Source organism: Mustela nivalis (assembly GCF_964662115.1).
Source record: "Mustela nivalis genome assembly, chromosome: 16".
Taxonomy (NCBI): domain Eukaryota; kingdom Metazoa; phylum Chordata; class Mammalia; order Carnivora; family Mustelidae; genus Mustela; species Mustela nivalis.
In genome coordinates this window covers 6,437,254-6,459,439 of record NC_139035.1, presented here as the reverse complement: position 1 = coordinate 6,459,439, position 22,186 = coordinate 6,437,254, and the positions used below count along the sequence as shown (strand labels likewise).

The 22,186-nt window shown below is 41.1% G+C and overlaps 1 protein-coding gene across 1 annotated transcript in view; it reads left to right on the top strand.

Annotated features, from left to right (window-relative positions):
• Nucleotides 1-22,186, top strand: part of RGS7 (regulator of G protein signaling 7) — a gene marked incomplete at its 5' end in the record, with an annotated part of 299,364 nt that overhangs the window by 185,428 nt on the left and 91,750 nt on the right. Inside the window, 3 exons of the mRNA XM_082702198.1 lie at nt 19,606-19,670; nt 20,511-20,587; nt 20,694-20,775. Of these exons, the coding sequence (XP_082558324.1) occupies nt 19,606-19,670; nt 20,511-20,587; nt 20,694-20,775 (224 nt within the window). The remainder of the gene's footprint in view (nt 1-19,605; nt 19,671-20,510; nt 20,588-20,693; nt 20,776-22,186) is intronic.

Genomic DNA, 22,186 nt, shown 5'->3' with positions numbered 1-22,186 from the left:
TTTGGAAGCGAGGTCTCCAGGACCTTGAGGAGCTAGCTGTTGTCTGAGGAAAAGGTTATTCATTACCAATAATAAAAATCTTGTGAGATCCTTTAGATGTCTATCAGTGGGTCATATACTTGGGAATGATTCTCGACACTATTTTGGAGGTTTAGAGATAAAGTTTCCTAAAGGAATTATTAAAATAGTAGACCTGCAGGATTCTGGTCAGACCTGTCGGGGTACGGGGTCGGTCAGGCTAGGATTGTCCTTAGCAAAACCTCAAGGTGAGGGCAGTTAAGTCCCCAGGGGAGAGCCACTCTGTCTGTTTCAAGGGCTTGTCAGTAGGTGAGGAATTTTAATGATTTTCTTCTCCCTCTTTCCCACATCAGCTAAACTTGAGGTGGGATGGCCTGAATTTTCTCAGACTCCACAGCATCTGCTTAGTTTACAGGGAAGACCGAGAAGTCCTCTGCCTGCGTGGCTAGTCCAGTCCTCTGTTCAAACCACCCGATGAAATCCCGAGAGTGATTCGTGTCAGGAGTAAATTCTGGGAAGGGAATCGCCAGATACTACTTAGCAATTGCTGGGTAATTGCAGGTGCAATTGCTGGGTAATTGGAGGTTAAGTCTTGTCCAAATCACGGACACACAGAAACACAAGGACGTATCAAAGGTAGGAGTTCCACGACCTCTTTCCAAAATGACCAACACAGAACGAGCGAACTGTGTAGACACTGGCTTGGAGATCCTGATCGCCATGGAGCATGTCTGTGCCTCGGGCCACTCACTGTAGTGAACGCAGTCACAGAGGTCTTCCCTGCTGACGTCTGTGTCACACAGTACGCAGCAGCGCCCTGCTAGGCGTCCGATGGACACGGGAAATAGAAAGTGGAAGGCTCAAAGCTCCAGCTTGCATTCTCACCAGTTAGGTTTTTGTTTTGTTTTGTTTTTTAAGATTTTATTTATTTATTTGACAGAGGTCACAAGTAGGCAGAGAGGCAGGCAGAGAGAGAGAAGGAAGCAGGCTCCCTGCTGGGCAGAGAGCCTGATGCGGGGCTTGATCCCAGGACCCTGGGATCATGCCCTGAGCCAAAGGCAGAGGCTTTAACCCACTGAGCCACCCAGGCGCCCCTCTCACCAGTTAATTGTATCTCACACCCGACACGGTCTGTTGTGTCAGTGCAGTTCAGCCCGTACTCGCTGAGCACTCGGTGGTGTGCAAGGCACTGGGCTGTTGCCCTGGCAGGAGCGAGGGCGGGTGAGAGACAGTCTCTGATCCACATCAGCTGGCAGACCAGGAGAGGGACCGGGCAGGGTCCAAAAGGGAGCTGTCCCCTCCAGCATGAGCGTCCTCTGACCCGGGTTAGTTAGGACACGCATCAGCTCAGGACTTGAAATGTCCTCGGGGACCCTAAACGCATCGCCTTGGACTTGTCATTCTTTCTCCGGGAGCCCCCGAAGACCCAGAGCTCTGGGATCCGACGCGCCGCCTCATATCCTCACTCAGCACTTAGTAGCGGTGGCCTCGTGTCCGTGACCTCACTTTTCTAAATTTCAGTTTCCTCATCGGTAAAATGGGATCTCAAAGTCCAATCTCCTTTTACGCCTCATTAGAGCATCAGTTATAAATGGGTATACATCGGTGGTTTTCATTCTCCCCATTTTTTTTGATCCCCACAGATTTCTAGGCTTTTTGACGCCCTTATTCTCTCTCTCTCTCTTTTTTTTTTTTTTATGGTTTTACAAAATCTTAGTCCATAATGAAGGCCTCTTTTGCATATTCCCCATTATATTGGAAATCTGTCAACAAAGCAGACAGAGGACAAAACGAAGCTGCTGTCTCCCATACTGCTGGGTGCGTGACTATAAGATTGGTTTTTTCCCGGCTTCCTTAAAAAATGTGGCAAGCACCAGTTAAGACATAATGCTGTGACACCAGTCTTAAGTGGATTTTGATTTGCAAATCACATTCATCTCGTCTTGAAATAGCTTCATTGGTTTCCTTGGAAACTTTGAAATTGATTTTCAGGTGTGCATTCTGAGTTCCAAGGTTCATAACCATAGTGATACGGATCATCTTAGCACCTCGTGGTCTTTAATTTTTCTGCCCTCTGAGTTGGAAAAGTATTAGGTACTGGTGATATTTAATAGGAGGTGCATGGCAATGTTTTAGGATCATTTGTGATGATTTGCGTATTTAACAATGCATGAAGCATTTTAAATAATATGACTTATGCTCCAAAATTAGAAAGAATCTGAATTGTATTTCATTCAGTGTTTTAAAAAATAGGTTTATATCCCTCTGCCTTTGTTATTTTTCTACAGTCTAAGGCTAATATCATATGTCACCTGGGATGGTTGACTGTGGACCAAGGTGCTATGTTAGGTAACACACATAAATTTTCTAAACTATCTTTGCCCAACCCTTAAAGAAAGAACAATTTACCTTATCCTCCTTTAAAGCAGATTTTCTTTAAAAGAAAGAATATCCTCCTTTAAAGCAGATTTTCTAACACTTAGATTTCTACTGCTTCATCTTTCTGGGCAATTGGAGAGCAACTGAAATTTAGAGAAGTAGGAAGACATACAGGAAACAAATGTTATCCTTTTGGAAAACTACAAGTGACAAACGTTAGTCAATAAAAATACTCAAGTTATTCTCAATTCTTAGACTTACTCCAAAACTACAGAAGAAAATAGATTTGTTTTACACTCACTCCTCCCTCGTGGATGTATATCTGTGCAGTAAAGAGGAGCTGTTACACGTGGACCATGCAGAAAATGCAGCAAAACATGCTTTAAGGGGCGCCCGGGTGGCCCAGTCGTTAAGCATCTTCCTTCGACTCAGGTCATGATCCCAGGGTCCTGGGATCGAGCCCCACATCGGGCTCCCTCCTCAGCAGGAAGCCTGCTTCTCCCACTCCCACTCCCCCTGCTTGTGTTCCCTCACTTACTATGTCCCTCTCTGTCAAATAAATAAAATTTAAAAAACAAAACAAAACATGCCTTTAAGGACTGTCAGAGCGTTATATCATTAACAGGCTCTGTCTTTTTGGGGAGAAGCTTACGCACTGCTCACTTCTGCTTCATGTATTATTTGCTAACAAAAATTCAGTGCATTCTGGTCTCTTCTCCACTCTGACTCCCCTCTTCCAAAAAGAAGGAATGACTTATATTATATCTTGGAAATTAGACCAAAAAGGAAAGAATGAGATGCAAGAACCAATGATAAGAAATTGATAAATCAGAATAAACATGGATTTTGTTAAAATAATTAACTTTGGAGTTTAAACCAAAGTGGAATTAAAATGGCAGACAACAATACTGTATCAGTTGTGAAAAACTCAGCTTGTTTGACAACTTAAAATCACTCTTCCAAATGATACTCTCTCTCTCTTTTTTTTTTTTTTTTAATTTTCAGCATAACAGCATTCGTTGTTTTTGCACCACACCCAGTGCTCCATGCAATCCGTGCCCTCTCCAATACCCACCACCTGGTTCCCCCAACCTCCCACCCCCCACCCCTTCAAAACCCTCAGACTGTTTATTCTCAGGGAAGAAAATCACAATGGGAATTTTAAAATAGCACAGGGCTGGGACGCCTAGGTGACTCAGTGGGTTAAAGCCTCTGCCTTTGGCTCAGGTCAAAATCTCAGGGTCTTGGGATTGAGCCCCGCATCGGGCTCTCTGCTCAGCAGGGAGCCTACTTCTTCTTCTCTCTCTCTGCCTGCCTCTCTGCCTACTTGTGATCTCTGTCAAATAAATAAATAAATAAAATTTTAATAAATAAATAAATAAAATAGCACAGGGCTACATTTTCCTCTGGAGGTGTTCACAGACTTCTCAAGGTTTCCAAGGAACCACAGATTCAAGGGACTATGTTTCCTCCTTTTTTTAATATAGTCTTTCTAAGTGTCATGAAAATTCTCCTATTAAGGAAAAGCTTTTATATTAAGGAACATTTTGCAATAAAGTTTCACTTTTTAAAAGTAATATTTGGAAAATTTTGCAATATATTTATATTATTTTCATAAATTATAGATTAATAATATTTATAAAGACAAATGGAATCAGAAAAATTTTTCATAGACGCCTTATGATCACAGGAAATTTTAAAATTTCAACTAATTTATAAATATGTTGTTGTACAGAAGAGTAACAGGTGATCAGTTCTATAAGGGTAGTGTAGTTAACACATGACTTCAAGAAGAAGAAAGAATAATTCAAATTTCTCTCTCAGAAGAGCCTGTCCATGTATTTTCTGGATACATTTAGAGCCCACTGGATACATTTAGAAGAGTGGTTTAACAGTTATATTTTTAAGTGTGGATATCTACATTTTGGAATTAAATGATTCATGAATATTTAAATTTATGTTAAAAATTTTAGAGTCAAATTAAAAATAATGCGCTTTTTCCCCCCCACCCCTGAGGTGAGTGCATGAGCAAAAGCCTCTAAAGTCTACACTTCAATGGAGGGCAGCTTTGGAGCAGGGCTGGGCGTGAGAAATTTCAGATAAAAGGATACTAAGACTTACTCCAAAATAACACCCAGGAAAGCATAGTTAAATTTTTTATTTCAAGTTCCATTATGGAAGAAATATGTAAGATTTTAACATAAACTAAATAAACAAGGGGAAAGAAAGGAAATTGAGTTCTATTGAGCTCCTGTATGTAAAAATCCATCTGTTGCTTTACTTAGAAGCAGATTTTTTTTTCTTAAGGATTTCTTTTTTTTTTTTAAGATTTTATTTATTTATTTGACAGACAGAGATAACAAGTAGGTAGAGAGGCAAGCAAAGAGAGAGGAGGAAGCAGGCTCTCCTTGGAGCAGAGAGCCCAATGCGGGGCTCGATCCCAGAACCCTGGGATCATGACCTGAGCCAAAGGCAGAGGCTTAACCCACTGAGCCACCCATACGACCCCCCTTAAGGATTTCTTTATGTACAACTGTCATGATATATTTATTCCCATAGTGCAAAGGAGAAGAAAATCAAGAAAAACTGAGTCAAGTGAGAAGTTCATGGCTAGATTAACACAACTGCTCCTTTAAGATTCAGCAAACATACTGTCCTCCGCTCCACCCAGATGGGAGGTCAGTCCAGCCGTATGGGCCAGGCAGCTGTCTTTTGCCCTGGATTTTGAGTCCCTTGAAGGTTCAAGGACAAAATCTTTCACTGTGTATCCCCTGTGCCTGGAACAATATGCAGAATTTCAGTAGGTGTTCGATAAACATTTAATTCAGTGAGAGACAGATTGAAGGAATGAAGAGTTCTAGGATTTACACCGTGGTCCAATGCATTATATTTAGCTTTAAAGACGCCAACTGTCTATGCTCACGTTGGTAGTAAGAAAACAATGTAAATTTATTAACAGCAACAATTTTAACAAAAATTTTAAACAGCAGCATTCGAAATGACCATCTCTGAATTTCGATGAGGACCTCTATGCTTGTCCTATGAGGCTTGAAATTACAGTTAGATGGGCATAAAATAGCCCTTCTCCTAGAACATCAGGAGAGATTTGAAGGGACAAAATTGGAAGATGTCGTAAGTCTATCCAAATGTGTCAGATGATAAAGGCAATTTGAAATACTTGGTTTTGATTTCATATTCTAAATGGACGTATAATCATTATGAAAACCTCAAAAGAGAATAGAAGCCAAGTGTATGAGAGAAACACAAGATACGCTTAGGAACCATTTACAAAGAATTATAGGATACATCATACATACTCTGATCTAATAAATGTATGTGAACACTAAATAAGGAAGCAGTGTGGTAGATTTTTACCACAAATTACCACCACTCCGGCCAGCACCTTGCTCGATGACAAGACTCCCCCATTCTTGCTAAGTCTCAGGGGTACTCTAGGAGCCTTGAGCTGAGCCCTGCTTCTTGCCTTGCTAGGTCTGAGAACGTTAGCTGAACTCTTCCATTCTGAGCTTTGTGTTTCTGTCTAATAAAATATATACATATATATTTAATATATTTCGTGTTTATATATTATATACAATACATATAATATTATAACTAATAATAATTAATATTAATATTTATAATATATTAATATTAATATTTAATAAACCTATGTTTTGTAGCTCATACCGGTATTGTCAGACACAAAGCAGATGAGCAGGAGATACATGGAAGTGACCAGGACACTAAATGAGCTTGGGAAGTAATGGGGATTATTCACTTATTTATTAGATGGATAGCAAACATTAAGAATAAGGATTGTTTACGTACGTATTCCTCCCAGTATTGTCTCCTGCCAGTTTAACACAAGGATCGAGGGGACTAAGAACAGTGACTACATTGTTTGTCTCTGTATCGTGGTGCCTAGAACCTCAGTTGGCCCATTGAATGAAACAAACAAGGACGTTTCAATTAATACATTACATCCTACCTTTGAAAAAAAAATACATCCATCCTTCTTAATATAGTTTGACTAGTCATAGCTTAAATGTATGCAGTATAGAGCAATTCTAAACTGTAAGTATCCTGTTGAATATTTAAAATGGAATTATTGCCAAGGTCATCAAGTCAAATTTTAATTTTTTTCTAAAAATTATATGTTTCTTTGAATCGGAGATAAACTCAGAATTTTCCTCAGACTTGACTAAAAAGCTGGTTATTGGTTCCACTACCAATACATTTCATCTTACATTTGCATAACACCTTATAAGTTTTCAAAAGGCCTTTACATGGATCATTGCTTTCTTTTTTCACAACCATCTTATGAAGTCAGGAAAAAATATATTAAAATTCCCAGGGGCGCCTGGGTGGCTCAGTGGGTTAAAGCCTCTCCCTTCGGCTCAGGTCATGATCTCAGGGTCCTGGGATCGAGTCCCGCATCGGGCTCTCTGCTCAGCGGGGAGCCTGCTTCCCCCCTCTCTCTGCCTGCCTCTCTGCCTACTTGTGATCTTTGTCAAAAAATAAATAAAATCTTTAAAATTTCCATTTATCAGGAATCTGACTCCAAAAGGAGAGAACACTTTGACACCTGCCTAGGAGCAGGCCTCGCCTCCTGATTTTGAGAATGACGTCTCGTGTTCACCTGCCCAAGCCCTGACTTGTGCCTGTGGTGTGTTCTTCTTGCATCTGTGGAGCAGCCTGGCTCACTTTATTTCTTTTTAACCTTAATTAGAATAATTTACCATGTGCAGACCTCAAGTGCGGCTCTCGTCACAGATCACTTTTGCTAATATGCTTTCATCAGGACGCCCCTGGGGAAGTTCCAGGGAAGGAGCCCATTACAGGTTCCAAAGGAAAGGAAAGAAATGTAATAAACAGGTAAAATCAAAGGGCAAAATTCACTTTATAGAAGTTAATGAAACAGGGCCTCAGATGTTTCGCGAATCTCTGCCACGTCCTGATCCTGATCTGCCTTGACCAGGCTGCTCTTTTGTTCTTAGCTGGTACTGTCCTGGACACCCTGGGCCTCTTTATTTCAGCTGGGAGATGGAGAACTTGTTCCCCAAGTGACCTTACGTTTTAGGATACACCCTTGATTCAGAGCCTGTACTGACTCTTTCTCCAAACGGAGTGGTTATTTCCAGATAGCTGGGTCTGCATTCCAGTTCAGCTGCTGAGTAGCGTGTATGTACTTGAAAAAGTTAGTTCTCTCTGCCCTTTTAACAGTAGCACCCCCACCCGGTAAGGTTGCTTGAAGGATTACTTGGCTAATTTATGAAGGATCGAAATGGCGCCTGGCACAGTGTAAGTGTTACCTTTACTGTTAGTATTTCCATCTCCGTTATCTATTATTTTCAGGGTTTTATCACTATCATCATTATCTTCTCCTAAAAAGAAGAGAAACAACCTCAAAGGTCATTGTAGGTCTGTCTGCCGGGAAGCAGATGGTTTCATTTTATTAAGGCTACTGGATGCAGCGGTGAGGAGGGGAGTGCAGGGGCAGCAGGCAGGGGGCCAGGGTTCTCACACCAGTTTTTCTTTTGGCAAATAGGAGTGAAGAAATAAGAGATGGAAGGAAACTTGGAGCGGGAATTGCAAATAGGTTAGCCATGCTGCGTTTAAGAATCAGCTTTTCCTCCCCTACTGGCTGCTTTTCTGAGAGGCCATCAACCTTCAGTGCATGCCGTCCTGTAGAGACGTTCTGGGTTCGAGTTCCAAAATCACTATATGAGTCATATCAGATTGCTGTCTATGTAGATAAGTAACAGGAAACAGGTGTGTTATTTACTAACAAAAAAATAATGTATTTCAACCATCCTTAAGATAGAAGTTATGTTCTTCTATTATATTATTATTATTATTATTAAGCTGTCCACTCTCTGATTTACTATCCCTTTGCCTTATGTGAGCTTGAGCAACGTATTAAACGTGCGTGGCAAGCACATCATTGCCATTTCTGTCTCTTACAACCCTCAGTTCCCGCAGTTCCCCTTATACTACAATCCACACCTCAGCCCTGGCCAAAGGTTCCTGCCTCCCCAGCCCAGGCGGCAGCCACCCTCACTGCCTCCCACCCTGTCCAGGCTCCGACCCTCTACTTTGAGGACACCCTGCTCATGTCCTGCCTGGAGTCCCCTTGCTGGACTGTGATGGGTGCGCTCTACCCCCAGAACTTTCTGGAGCTGGTTCATTTTCCCAATTTAGGTCGCAACTCGAATGTTATCACTTCAGAGAGTCCTTTGTGATCCCTTCAATCTAAAGTATCAGCCCCATCCGCACACCCTCCGCTTCGCCCAGTATCTGTCACAGCTTGTCACAGCTGGGTAATTAACCAGTTGCTTTAGTGTCTACTGCTTGACTTTGACTCTGGCCTCAACCAAGAATTAGATTTTTTTTTTATTTTTTATAAACATATATTTTTATCCCCAGGGGTACAGGTCTGTGAATTGTCAGGTTTACACACTTCACAGCACTCACCATAGCACATACCCTCCCCAACGTCCAAAACCCAACCCCCTTCTCCCAACCCTGTTCCCCCCAGCAACCCTGAGTTTATTTTGTGAGATTAAGAGTCACTTATGGTTTATCTCCCTCCCAATCCCATCTTGTTTCATTTATTCTTCTCCTACCTCCTTAACCCCCCATGTTGCATCTCCACTTCCTGATATCAGGGAGATCATATGATAGTTGTCTTTCTCTGCTTGACTTATTTCACTAAGCATGATACCCTCTAGCTGCATCCATGTCGTCGCAAATGGCAAGATTTTATTTCTTTTGATGGCTGCATAGTATTCCATTGTGTATATATACCACATCTTCTTGATCCATTCATCTGTTGATGGACATCTAGGTTCTTTCCATAGTTTGGCTATTGTGGACATTGCTGCTATAAAGATTCGGGTGCACGTGCCCCATTTGTATCTTTAGGGTAATACCCAGTAGTGCAATTGCTGGGTCGTAGGATTGCTCTATTTTCAACACTTTGAGGAACCTCCATGCTGTTTTCCAGAGTGGTTGCTCCAGCTTGCATTCCCACCAACAGTGTAGGAGGGTTCCCCTTTCTCTGCATCCTCACCAGCATCTGTCATTTCCTGACTTGTTAATTTTAGCCATTCTGACTGGTGTGAGGTGGTATCTCATTGTGGTTTTGATTTGTATTTCCCTGATGCCGAGTGATGTGGAGCACTTTTGCATGTGTCTGTTGGCCATCTGGATGTCTTCTTTGCAGAAATGTCTGTTCATGTCTTCTGCCCATTTCTTGATTCTCAACCAAGAATTTCTTAGACTCGTCCTGCCTTCAGTGTCTCATCTGCAAAGGAGTAAAATTAGTAACACCTGCTTGTTGCTGCGGTGGCGGCACTTGGACACCAAAACTTACATAAAATACTTGCATAGCTCCTGGTACATGGAAAGCGTTCAGTAAATATCAGGCATTGTTGTCTCATTATTATAGTACTATCCGTTGTCCATCACAGTCTAGACCAGTTTACTGTAAGCTAAGGGCAGTGAGGGTCCCCTGGGCTCATCCACTGTGTCCTCAGGGCTCAGAAGAAGCCTGGCACACCACACGTGCTCGGTGAGCGTTTGCTGAATGAAGGAACAAGGCATCCAGTATCCTTACACTTCGTCCCACTTTTCCTTTTACTCCCCATAACAGCAGATATTCTGTTCTTCTCCAGGAACCAAAGATACTTTGGAGCCTCTGTAATTACTCCACACAGACCCCTCTCATTCCTAAGAGTCTTAAAATCTTTATAAAACCAATACCTTTCTTAGAAGGTATTTACCAGCAGAGGCTGAGCTGTTGGTGCCATGTGGCCCCCTGCAGGTAGAGGGCAGTATTACAGTGAACACAGCTCCAGGCTTCTGACCCCCATCACCCTGTCTTTGCACTTGATCTTAGCCAAAAGGCTGAGAAGCGATCCTGTCTTTGGGCAGTTGGAAGCTGACTCCTTTGCCCTCTCCAAGCATTCGTCCTTTTGAATTTCTCTGGAATGTAAGCTCATTGAGAATAGGACCCTTGTCTGTTTGTTTTGTTCACAGCTGTACCCCCACCACTTAGATCAGAGCCTGGCATAGCAGGCATCTAGTAAATGTTTGTAGAATTGAATAAATGAATGAATTTTTAAAAATAGTTTTCTATCTTTTTATTCCCCTGCTGGCCCAGAAATCTGATGCAGCTATTAACAGAAAATACTGACCACTTACTCAGTTGTATATGGAGTTTCAGTGTTGAGAGGATAAGATACAATAGGAAAAGAATGAGAAAGTAGAGTGAAGAATGAGATTAAAAATGAAAAATATAGGGGCACCTGGGTGGCTCAGTGGGTTAAAGGCTCTGCCTTCGGCTTGGGTCATGATCTCAGGGTCCTGGGATCCAGCCCCACATCGGGCTTTCTGTTCAGCGGGGAGCCTGCTTCCCCCCTCTCTCTCTGCCTGCCTCTCTGCCTACTTGTGATCTCTCTCTCTGTGAAATAAATAAATAAAATCTTTAAAAAAATTAAAAATAATTTAATGGCACCAAGTTGCCTGTTATGAAAAAACTAATCATATGTTTAAAATTGAAGTATACATTAACATAAAATTTGGAAAAAATTTCAAGGTCACTGGATGGTGTGTTCCAGGTATAATAACACGTACGTACCTCCTGTTCATTATTTAAAATTCTTGGCAGTGCTAATTCATGGCAGTACTGCAGAAAGAGACACTTCACAAGTGAGATACTAAAAAAATTCAGTGGCCCTCTCTGCAGTGTCCCATTTGGAAAAAAACAAACAAACAAACAAAAAATAACTTTATATAAAAATCCATCCCCGGCAAAGTTTTTAAAAGAAAATTTCACTTGTAAACGCACTCTGTAATTTTCTTTTTCTTTTTTCCCAAGATTTTATTTATTTATTTATTTGAGAGAGAGAGAGCATGAGGATGGGGGAGGGTCAGAGGGAGAAACAGGTTCCCTGCAGAGCAGGGAGCCCAATGCAGGACTTGATCCCGGGACTCCAGGATCATGACCCGAGCCAAAGACAGTTGATTAACCAACTGAGACACCCAGGCACCCTGTAATTTTCTTTAAAGTAGAAACTTCTCTGGTGGACATAAAGGACATTATCACTAGTAATTCCCTACATTACTTTCCCTTTGGAGTTAACACAGGACTCTCCAGTGTATTAGGTTCCTACAATCCTCACCTCAGCCCTGTGGAATAGAGGCACCAAGGATTTCTATCCTCATTACACAGGTGAGCAGTTGGAGCCTCGGAAAGGTTAGGTGACTTTTCCAAAGTCACAGTTAGTGAGGGGGGCTAGAATCCCAAATCTGAAAACTCAAGGACCATTGCTCTTTCTCCTATACCCCATGGCCTCTCCTAGAATATCTGTGAATCTGTCTTTCACAGATGATGATTAGGGGATTAGGCAATAGGCATAGTATGAGTCTCATGTCCTGAGTGACTTTGCCAATAATCTCTGATAACAGTCTCATCCTTTTATAGGTTGTAATATTATTTTCTAACACACTGCCTATATCTCTTTTCCTTTTCTCTAACAAACCAAGGAAAGGGAGTGGGGGAGGATCTGAGTTCAGATATCCAAAATTATTGTTCATGACTATTTTGACCTAAATTCAGTGAATATAGATTACTCACGGTTTGGTAAGTCCCACAGCACTTTGGCATTATCTGTTAGGTTTCATATTCCTACTGGATTATTTATTTATTTCTTTGTTTGTTTGTTTGTTTGTTTGTTTAAAATGGAGAGAGAGTCCATGTTCATGGAGAAGACGACTTAATATTGTCAAGATGTTAGTTCTTCTCAGGTGCCTGGGTGGCTCACTTGGTTAAACTCCTACTGGATAATTTATTGATGTACTCTTGGAAAATGTGAACTTACTGCTTCATTTGATAAATTTAAATAAGAGAAGGAGAAATTAAGAAACCTTGATCTAGTATTATGGGAAATTTACATGAAAGCTAATATTTTTATTACAACAGTGGTTCAGAAATAGCATGAAAGTTAAATTATGGTATTTCTTATTATGCTTTGTTAAAAAATAGCTTTATTATTGGTTTAAAACCCTACTAAATGCTATAAACAACAGAGGTAATAGTGCCACATAAGAAAGAATGGGAAGTCAGGTACTAACTACTGAGATCACCAGCAGAACTTCGGAAAGTTTTGTAGGTACCTTTGTTATCACAGATCTGTTTTATTCACTACTCTCCAACTAAGGGAATAAGACACAAATACATGCAGTTGATTCGTATTCTTTGAGGCAGGTATGTTCTATAAAGTTGCCACAAATACATAATTAGGGAGTGCTGAGCCATTGCTCCTACAGGAAGTACAGTGTTCAGTTTCTGCAAGTTTCTGGTCACAACATTTTTGCCAACCGATCAATACCTACACTTTTGTTGGATGTGTGCTTCTTTCAACAGACACCTTAGCTCATATATTTTTTGATTCATAAACATTGACCTTAACCACCAGCAGCATCCAGAGTCATTCACAAACAGAGCTTATCCAACATACATATCATCTCCGAAAAGCACATTACAGTCTTCTTGCCTCTAGAAACACTAGACAGCCCTGTGGCAGTATTCCTGGCACTCATTTTAGATATCAAAACACCAAGAAAAAACACAAAAATGCAAAAAAAAAAAAAAAAGTGGCACTGAATAGACCATCAAAGAGACAACACGTTTATAGAATTAGCTGGAACAGGAAGGTAGAGCATTGCCTCGGTCCACCTCAACTGAGAAAGTGTATATCGGGCAACTCTAGCTTTACCACTCTGAAAGGCTGTGGATGATCATAAAAACACCACCAGTGTTGATTGGGGAGCTACAAATAAATTTTAGCAAGTAGGCGAATTTGCAGATATGGGATCAGCAAATAATGATGATTAGCTCTAATTTTTAAGAGAGGGAAAGAAAGTAAATTTGGGGAGAATTAAATATCTGCAGCAACGTAAGGAATTACAAATTGCTCAAAACTCATGAGCCTTAGAAAAGCAATCAAACCTTTTAGGAGCCATTGATATATTTACAAAGAAAGATAAACAGCTCTGTTTCGTTTGTCTCGCAGCTTAAGTGGTTGGAGCATACAATCTGTGATATAATTTGTGGTTGAATGCACAGAGAACAGGATTCAAATAAGGTTCACAGCGACAGTAATGGTTCTTGCATTTAGGGGCAACATTCTCAGAAATTAAGAAAAATGAATGCAAGTAGGAAACAGATGCAAAGGACTTCCATCCTTCTCGGCCCTCTCTGAGAGCTAATGTGGGGTCCAGTCACTACTGCCTTTATATCTTACGTGTGATGAGTCTCTGCTGTGTGATCACAAACCCAAGAACCCTCCGCCTTGCCTAGTTATTTTTTGTATGGCTCTCGAAGAGGATTTAGGCTCTCAAGATTTCACTCTTACTGCCAATTCAATAAACATAACAATACCTTTTTTTCTGGGATAGTAGATTTAAGGCTCTGGATAAGGTAATAGTGTAAGCACATTCATATGCAGCTGTCTGCATGGAGGAATCATCAGAGGACACTTCCTTTTCCTTTAGGAGACAGAAGTCCACAGCTGTGATTCTTTTCATACTCACAGTTGGTGGGCTATTATTCCATTGCTATCCCAAAGGAATTCTTCTGGAGACTAAACCTTCAAGGCAGGTATTTGAAGATTTTTGTGGTCCAGGCATTCAGTTAGCATAGTAGATCTCTCTTATCTTGATTAATCTTCTTTAGTCAAGGTATTTGATCTTATACAATAGGGAGTTCCTCCTACTACTTATAGTAATGTGATCTTTGTTAACATATATCAGAAAATTTGGGGCGCCTGGGTGGTTCAGTGCGTTATGCGTCTACCTTTAGCTCAGGTTGTGATTCCCAGGGTCCTGGGAGGGAGCCTCTTGTCAGGTTCCCTGCTCAGTGGGGAGTCTGCTTCTCCCTCTGCCCTTACCCCTACTTCCCTGACTTGTGCTCTCTTTCATGCACACACTCTGTCTCAAATAAACAAAATCTAAAAAACATCAGAAAATTGAATAATTTTAAAATTATTTTTATCATATGTTCTCTAGTTAATTTTCTGTTAAGATTTAATTTCTCTTTCAGGTAATTAATGTTGGAGTTGCTGTTGAGTTATAAATTGAAAAAAATAAAATTCCTTAAAGTACTGTTATTCCTTAACTTCCATTCCTACAAATGCATTTCTAGTGGTTGAGTCATTAAATGAGTATTAGATTTTATAGGACTGTATTAACATTAAATTTAAAATACCTTCAAAGAATTAGTTTGGAAATTCTGTTCTTGAAGAAGATAAGAAAGGAAAGAAGATCCCATTCCTTTAGAGTGAAATTAAGGATAATGTTTTTAAGTTTTTTGTTATTAAAAATCCAAAAATCATTGAGGTCTTAAGGGTATGTTCCTTCAGCATAGATAGAATCACAAAACATATTCTGCATCCATCCATTGGGATGGATGTAAGAAGCAAGAACTAACTTGCACACCATACTTCCTGGAAATTTTCCAAAATTGCTCCCATGCCCCTGCATGGATTAAGAAGAAAAGAAAGCAAAACTAGGATAGAAAGAATTATTAGGGCAGTGTAGAAATTGGAGCGTGGTACCACATACCACTTACTTAAAAGATATATTCGGGAATCAATAAAATTTAGCCAAATGAAAGGAAGATGGTGATACCAGACTTACAATTTTTCTTCTCAAGAAATTAGGGCAGCTTTACAGAACTGGATGAAGTCCTGACGATCGCCATGAATGATTCATTGACCCATGTGGCCTAGAGATAAGAGTAAGTCTTAGGAAGGCTTGCCCCATCTTGGATTAAGGTTTCTTAGGCTTAAACACAGCACTCAGAGAGAGAGTCCTATGCCTTGTCTGATGTTTTGTCTCTGACCCAGATTTCATAAAGCATCTTAGGCTCTCAGACATTCCGGGAACAAGCCTAAGGGTAAAGGGGAGGCACAGGGGAAGCAATGCAGTGTCCCTGCCGGACCCTTAGGCCGACGGCCAACAGTCACAACAGCAGAGCCCGGATTCTCTCGGTCAGCTTCACCCATGTAGTGGCCTCAGTCCAAAATGAGTGAGCAATGCCGAGGGAACCCAGAAATAAGAAGTGTGGCCACATGGGTAATAGCTCTGTTTTTGTTGTTGTTGTTTTTTTTAATCTGAGCTGTGATAGAATAATCTTAATAATTAAGCTATAGGAAAATGCCTGGGTGGATCTCAGTAATGTCATGTTCAGCAAGAAGAGCAGATTGCAGAAAATGTCCTGTGAATGCTATATGTATATATAAATATATAATTTAAATAACATATAATTTAAAACTAAATCAGTGTTTGCTGAAGTATGCTCAGTATTGCCTATAACATTTATTAAACTTCTCCTCAAAAACACGGGAAAGTGTATTTCCTGCATGTACTTATACCTGATCTCAGTGTCTAACTCTAATGTATAAATAGGCTTTCAGTGTAATAAGAAGAAGCCAACTCCTCAAAGAGGAAAAATTAGCAATCATGACTATCTAATTTGCAGAAGAAAAAAGACTCTCAAGTCATCAGGAAACATTTAGTCCGGTCTTTATTCAACAAATACATCTTCAGCATCTTCTGTGTCCAAGTGTGTTCTAGGCAAGGGGACACACGGGCAAACGACACAGCAAGAATGTCCGGCCTCATGGAGCTGGCGTCCAGTGAGGTGGCAGGGGGAGAAAGTGAGCTCATCGGCTGCCCCATAAACGGATACGGGGGTGGTATGTTAGGAGGTAGAAGGTTGTGTAGACGAGTATAGTGGGAAGGGGCCGTGGGCGTAGGGGTGGGGGGAGGTGTGGCTGAGAGCATGGGTCTGAAGGGGATGTGGCCACCGTTTGAGAGCAGTTGGGAAGCAAGGTCCAAGGACAATGACCTGGGCAAACAAGGCCTTTGGCCTTTACCGGAAGTGAGCTGAGATAGGAAGTAGTTGAAAAATGGGAAGTTTGAATTTAATGAAATCTGATTTAAGTCTTAACAGAGTAACCCTGATTGCTTTGCTGAAAATGTACTCTCCAGAGTTTAAGCAAGGCACACTCATGCTGAACTCTATGGAATCTGGTTACACAGGTCAGAGGGCTTGAAAGGTGCACAGCCCCTCCCTGGGCAATGACACTTTGGGAAATTGTCAAATACCTGAAAAATAAACCTACAGCCATACATACGTGTTTGCAGAAGTACTAGTAAATTATTGCGGGACGAAGAATATATTCCAAGTGTCTAACAGTAAGCACTCATCTAAATCAATAATGAATGGATTATCATGAGATAATTTTTCAGGATGTCCCAGAATAACACTTACTGATATGAAGTTAGCCAAATGCAACGTTAAAGGATAAAGCTCATAAGATAGCATAGGTAGTACCGTTTTAAATAAACACATGCACATAAAGTTTGGACATGTGTATGTTTGTAGATGTATATAGAAGGGGAAAACCCAAACTGTGTGCCAAATATGACAGAAGTGAGATTAGAATGATTTTTTTCTTTAATATTTATTTTTTCTGAATCATCTGAACTTTTATAATGAGGGATAGGATTTTAAAAATGAAACTCCTTCCGCTTCAAAGTAAAACAATCTGTATGCATCATTTTTAGTGGTGATACAACATTTCCTTGAACAAGTACACATGAATCCCTTGCCCCACTGTATTTCTCTCTTCTGCATCACGAAGGCTGACATCTCTGCATTTCATGCTATTTCCTTGGGTTACATTCTCAGCAGTGCAAGCACTGGAACAATGGCCATGAATGTTTTAAGGCTTTATTACTCATTGTCGAAATCCTTTCCAGAAAGACTTCACTGGTTATGTTTGCCTACCTGCCGTGCTGTTAACTTCTCTATGGCCAGAATGAGTTGTCGTCGCTCTGTAACATATCTGCTCTTCCCGTGAGTGGAAAGTGATTTCCGTAGCAGGATGTTAAAATGGAAATCCAGCTGAAGTGTTAAGATCAAGAAGTGCTGTTCTAGACTGACACACAAACTGTCACCCTAGCTCTGTCAGCTCCCATGGAGGGCGTGAAAGGGTAAGATGTTGACTTAAAGACCAATTTTGTAGCTGTGAGGACGTCAGGAGTTATTGGCCCCATCAGCGCCAAGTGGGAAGAATGAGTGGTGACGCCCCTCATCTCGAGCCCCATGACAAAGATATCAAGGGCTTTCTGAGAGCGCTTTCTGACAGAGTCATCTGCTCATGGGGACACAATGGATCTTGAACTCCAGCCCTTGGAATTACAAGGGGCAAGAGACAGGCTATGTAGTTCTGGGTAGAGGAATGAAAGTGAAGCAGCTGTGTTTTGTAGTCTACTTTCAGGGCAAAGAGTGTGTGAGTGTTTCTCTCGTGGGTCATAGAAGCCGTATGTGACAGAGAATCCTGTCCTAGGGAAGAGCCTGGACAGGCAAACGCACTGCAGAGAGAGGCCGGAGGTGGAGTCAGCCCCTACAAGGGCACTGCAGGTGACAGATTCCCAGCAATGGTGGGACGCAGTTTCTCCGAAGCATCCCACGAAGGACCACAAGAAACGTGCTCAGCTTTAAAACTGCCAAGACCAGAGAATGGCATCACCAGGTCACCGCACTGGTATCTGTGAAGCAAGAATGAAGCAAGAACAGCCCCCTCCTCTCCTTCCTTCCTGTACTCCAGCTCTCGAAAGTCCAAAGTCTTGGTCCTCAACACTCGCTGAGGACACAGAAGAATAAGGTGGACGAAGAAGACGGTCCCGCTTCTCTCACCCACAGAAGCTGGGGGAAAGGGGAGACCCGAAGACTTTAAGCCAGGATAGGATTTTGGGCTGTTCCTTGGGAGGGACGTTCTAGAAGTTGGGTCTCTTTGAATTACCTTGACGAGCAAGGCTGTGGATGCTCCTTGAGTTTTTATTCAGGAACTGGGGAAGGGTTCTCTCACACAATAAACTTGGAACAATTATAAAGAGGGTTTCCTGACAATATATATTACATTTTACTCTTTTTGAGAATTTGCATTTTGAAAATTACTAATATTAGTGGAAAAATAAAATTCCCGTGCTTGTAGAAAGACGTATTCTCAGATCATCTCTTGGATTCTTAGCGTCTGTAGTAATGTTAGCATCAGTCCATGGTTGGCTTTCTCCTTGGCCTTGGCCTTCGTAAAGGAAACTTTATAGAATGAAGCTGAATACACAGCATCGGTCTTTGCAGAGATCTCATATTTTCTGTGTAAGATATTTCATAAACTGAGAGTTGCACAGCTTAGGACAATGATGGTAATTATAAGGACACCCCCAGAACTAACCGTAGAAAACGTGGTATTTGACTGTCCTCATCTAGCAGATTCATTCAGCATCCAAAATAGATAGCTTATTGTGAATTTCATGAGACTCAAATATCACATATTCTGGAAAAATTGCAAAAAGTGTCCTGGAAATCAGGACTATACCGGAGGGCTCTGAATGTCTTGATTTTGTCATAAGAGTCGCTAATAATCCCGGAAGAACTAAAGAAATGTGATTTTTCAATGGCAGTCTTCTCTCTCCCTCTGGCACCCATCCCATTTATCTATTACCCAACTGGGCTTTCCCTGGGAGCAAGGATAGGGAATCCTATGAAAAATGGAACTAAAAGGTAGTCATATTATAGTTAGATGGTAGTCCTATAATAGGGAAGAGGTTATAGTGTCGTCTCTCGTAGTAGCAAAACCATCAATGATGGTGAAATGTAGCGAAGGAGATGCCAAGAAGCCTTCAGTTGAACAAGAATATGGAAATCATTGAGTGTGCCAATGATTCCCTGTCATACAATTCCTTTCAACACAGTGGTGTTACTTAAATATCTAGATGTTTAAGCTCGTTCGATGTGTTATTTAGAGGCTTTATTTTTTTCCCTTATTCACTACAACTAAACAGTTACCAACATTCTAAACATATCTGTTTTCTTATCCTTACCACTATGCTTGACTTTCAGTAAATATGTTACCCATTATTTATTTTTGTCAAAAAAATATAAAGAAAAAAAATATATATATACATATATATATACAGAAATTTATACAGAAAATTATAACTGGAAAACATGATAGAGACCAAGATGTCATGATTTATAAGGCTGTATTTTTTTTTTTTTTTTTTTAGTGAGGGTCTCCAGTTAATAAGGAGGCAAGAAATGATTGATTTTTTTTCCCCCTCTTTCAGCGGTTTACCTCTGCAAGAGAACGATGCAAAATAAGGCAAGGCTGGAATTGGCTGACTATGAAGCTGTAAGTACTAAGGACTTTCTGGCAAAGAAAGTCATAAAATGAGCAGAAATAAGGCCTATGTCGTTTCTGGTGATTCTGTTGACTTTGCACCCCTGGATTTTAAGCACCAGATTTCCAGGATCAGGCATCAGAATGGCTCAGCTCCCTGACTTGCTTGCCTGTCTCATCATTCACATTGGAGATGGTGAACTTGTAGATGCTCAGACTCACAAGAGAAGGGAGAAACGTCTTTTGCTAAACTCAAGTGTGGAACCCTTAGCCGTGTCCTCTATATAGTGAAGACTCCAAATTTAGAGAAATAAAGTACATTTACTTTGAGTAATTCGTTTTTGCAAAACAGAAAACATTAATGTGATGCAATTTGTTCAGACAATTGCTGTGTTGTGATTCACTGACTTTGAAGAACTGACTAGGAAGTGGCAGTAGGCTACCGGGGGTTTACATTCTTGTCAGGAACTGGATAGACAGACGGAATCATTAGTAGAATGTATTGCTTTCCTGATCCTGACTACAGTGGGCCCAGAAGAACCCAACGGATGAGACTTGAGCACTTTTTTTTTTATACAAAGTAATTTTTAGTATTTTAGATGTTTACTTGTGGTCGCTAAAGTCAATGATTCATAAAATTAGTATTTGTGAGAGGTTTCCGTCTTTCCTCTGAACCATTAATATGAAGATGAGCTACATTCCATGACCATGACTTACCATTCAGAACCAGAGTACTCTTCCTACTTCAGAAATTCTGTGGTTGTTTTCTTGATAAATTTATGCAGTTGATTAATGAGAAGTGAGTAGCGAAGACGAGCGCCCGAACATCTTAACCTGTGGTCTATTTTTCAGGAGAGCCTGGCCAGGCTTCAGAGAGCCTTTGCTCGGAAGTGGGAGTTCATTTTTATGCAAGCAGAAGCACAAGCAAAGTGAGTCCTTGTGAGTCTTTTGGAAAATTTGTTCAAGTTGTGGCCTTTTGTCCAGAGAGGTGCTACAGTTAACCTGACTTATTATTCGCTGTTACGATGTTGACAGAGTGGACAAGAAGCGAGACAAGATTGAAAGGAAGATCCTTGATAGCCAGGAGCGAGCGTTCTGGGACGTCCACAGACCTGTGGTAAGCAAACGTGCCGATGTTCTCTCCAGTTCATAATCTGAGCCTTTGGAAACTGAAGGATGCCTGAAAAAGTGAGAGGAGCCCCATTACTCTGCCCCAAATCTCGGTGATTTCATTAAGAAAAGACTGCCATTTTCGTGTCATATAACCAGAATTCAGTAGTGTAATGTTTAATTCATAAAGCTGTGCATTTCCCCACCACAGCATCACTCTTGACCTTTGAGGTCCCTGATGCTTTACTATATCCTTGCAAGAAACAAGACTGCAGCAAAGAAGTCATACGTAAACCATGCGACTTTGAGTACCAATAATGAATGTCCTTGATTAATCCCGGAAAACTTTGTGTAAGGAATTCCACACTGTTGATGCACATTATAAGAGAACATGTCTAATCTCACATATTTCTATTTTGATATTATGTGTTTGTCTTTATCTTTCTTCAAATACAGACAGGACATTAGAAAATAATATTTACATAAATAGAGAATAAATATCAGGGTCACAGCACGAGGCAAACCAAGACCAATGAGAATATTTTAAGAACTTTCCTCTTAGCTACCTTCAGGATCAGACCAAAACAGGTCTGCTTTTCAAAGATTTCTGTCTATCTTTGTGTGTGTTTCAATTTCAGATAGCAAAGCAGTTGTTTAATTCTATGTTGAAATTTTCTCTCTTTGAATTCCCCAAAGATTAGACTTAGAATTAACTGGCTTCCCTGCTCAATATTCCGCTCAAGTTTTGTTGCTCATGGTGAGAAAAGATTATGAGGTCGTGTAGATAATTGTTGCAAGAATGCAAAGCAGGATTTTTCCTTGTTTGTTTATTTTAAGCAATCTCTAGAAATCTGTCCATACATTATGTTCCTGTGTTTATCCACTTTATGCCCCTGGACATCTGGTGGCCCATCTCCAGCCTTGTTCAGCTTTGATGGCTTCATCCTTGGGGCAACCTCAGAGAACTCACACCCCGACTTTCTTGCACTGCCTGCATTCATTCCGAGGCAAACACGCCAGCTCACAGGGCATGTAAAAAGACCCCTCTCAACCTTCTCCTCTGCTCCATGCCCTACGAGTCACTCAGCTGGTCTCCGATGCTCTCTGGGCCCCTGTTGGAGGCAGAACCTGTTCACAGTTGTTTCTGCTATTCCCCATCCTCTGTGTCTCCCTGCAGCAAGGAGGCCATGTGAGTCCTCTCCAAGGGGGTCCCCTGCTGCACCGTTCACTAGGCTCCCAATCAGAAAATTCTCCTACGGAGCACCCTGAGGGAGAAACCACCCTGAAGCCAAGGCCTCGATCTCCCTTTACTCAACTTCTAGGTCCTGATGACAGCAGGTGCAGATGTTGAGGAAACTAATCTGTGGGATCTCTCTTGGTCTCAGTCTTTTGCTTCTGAACTCTTGGGCTTCTCTACA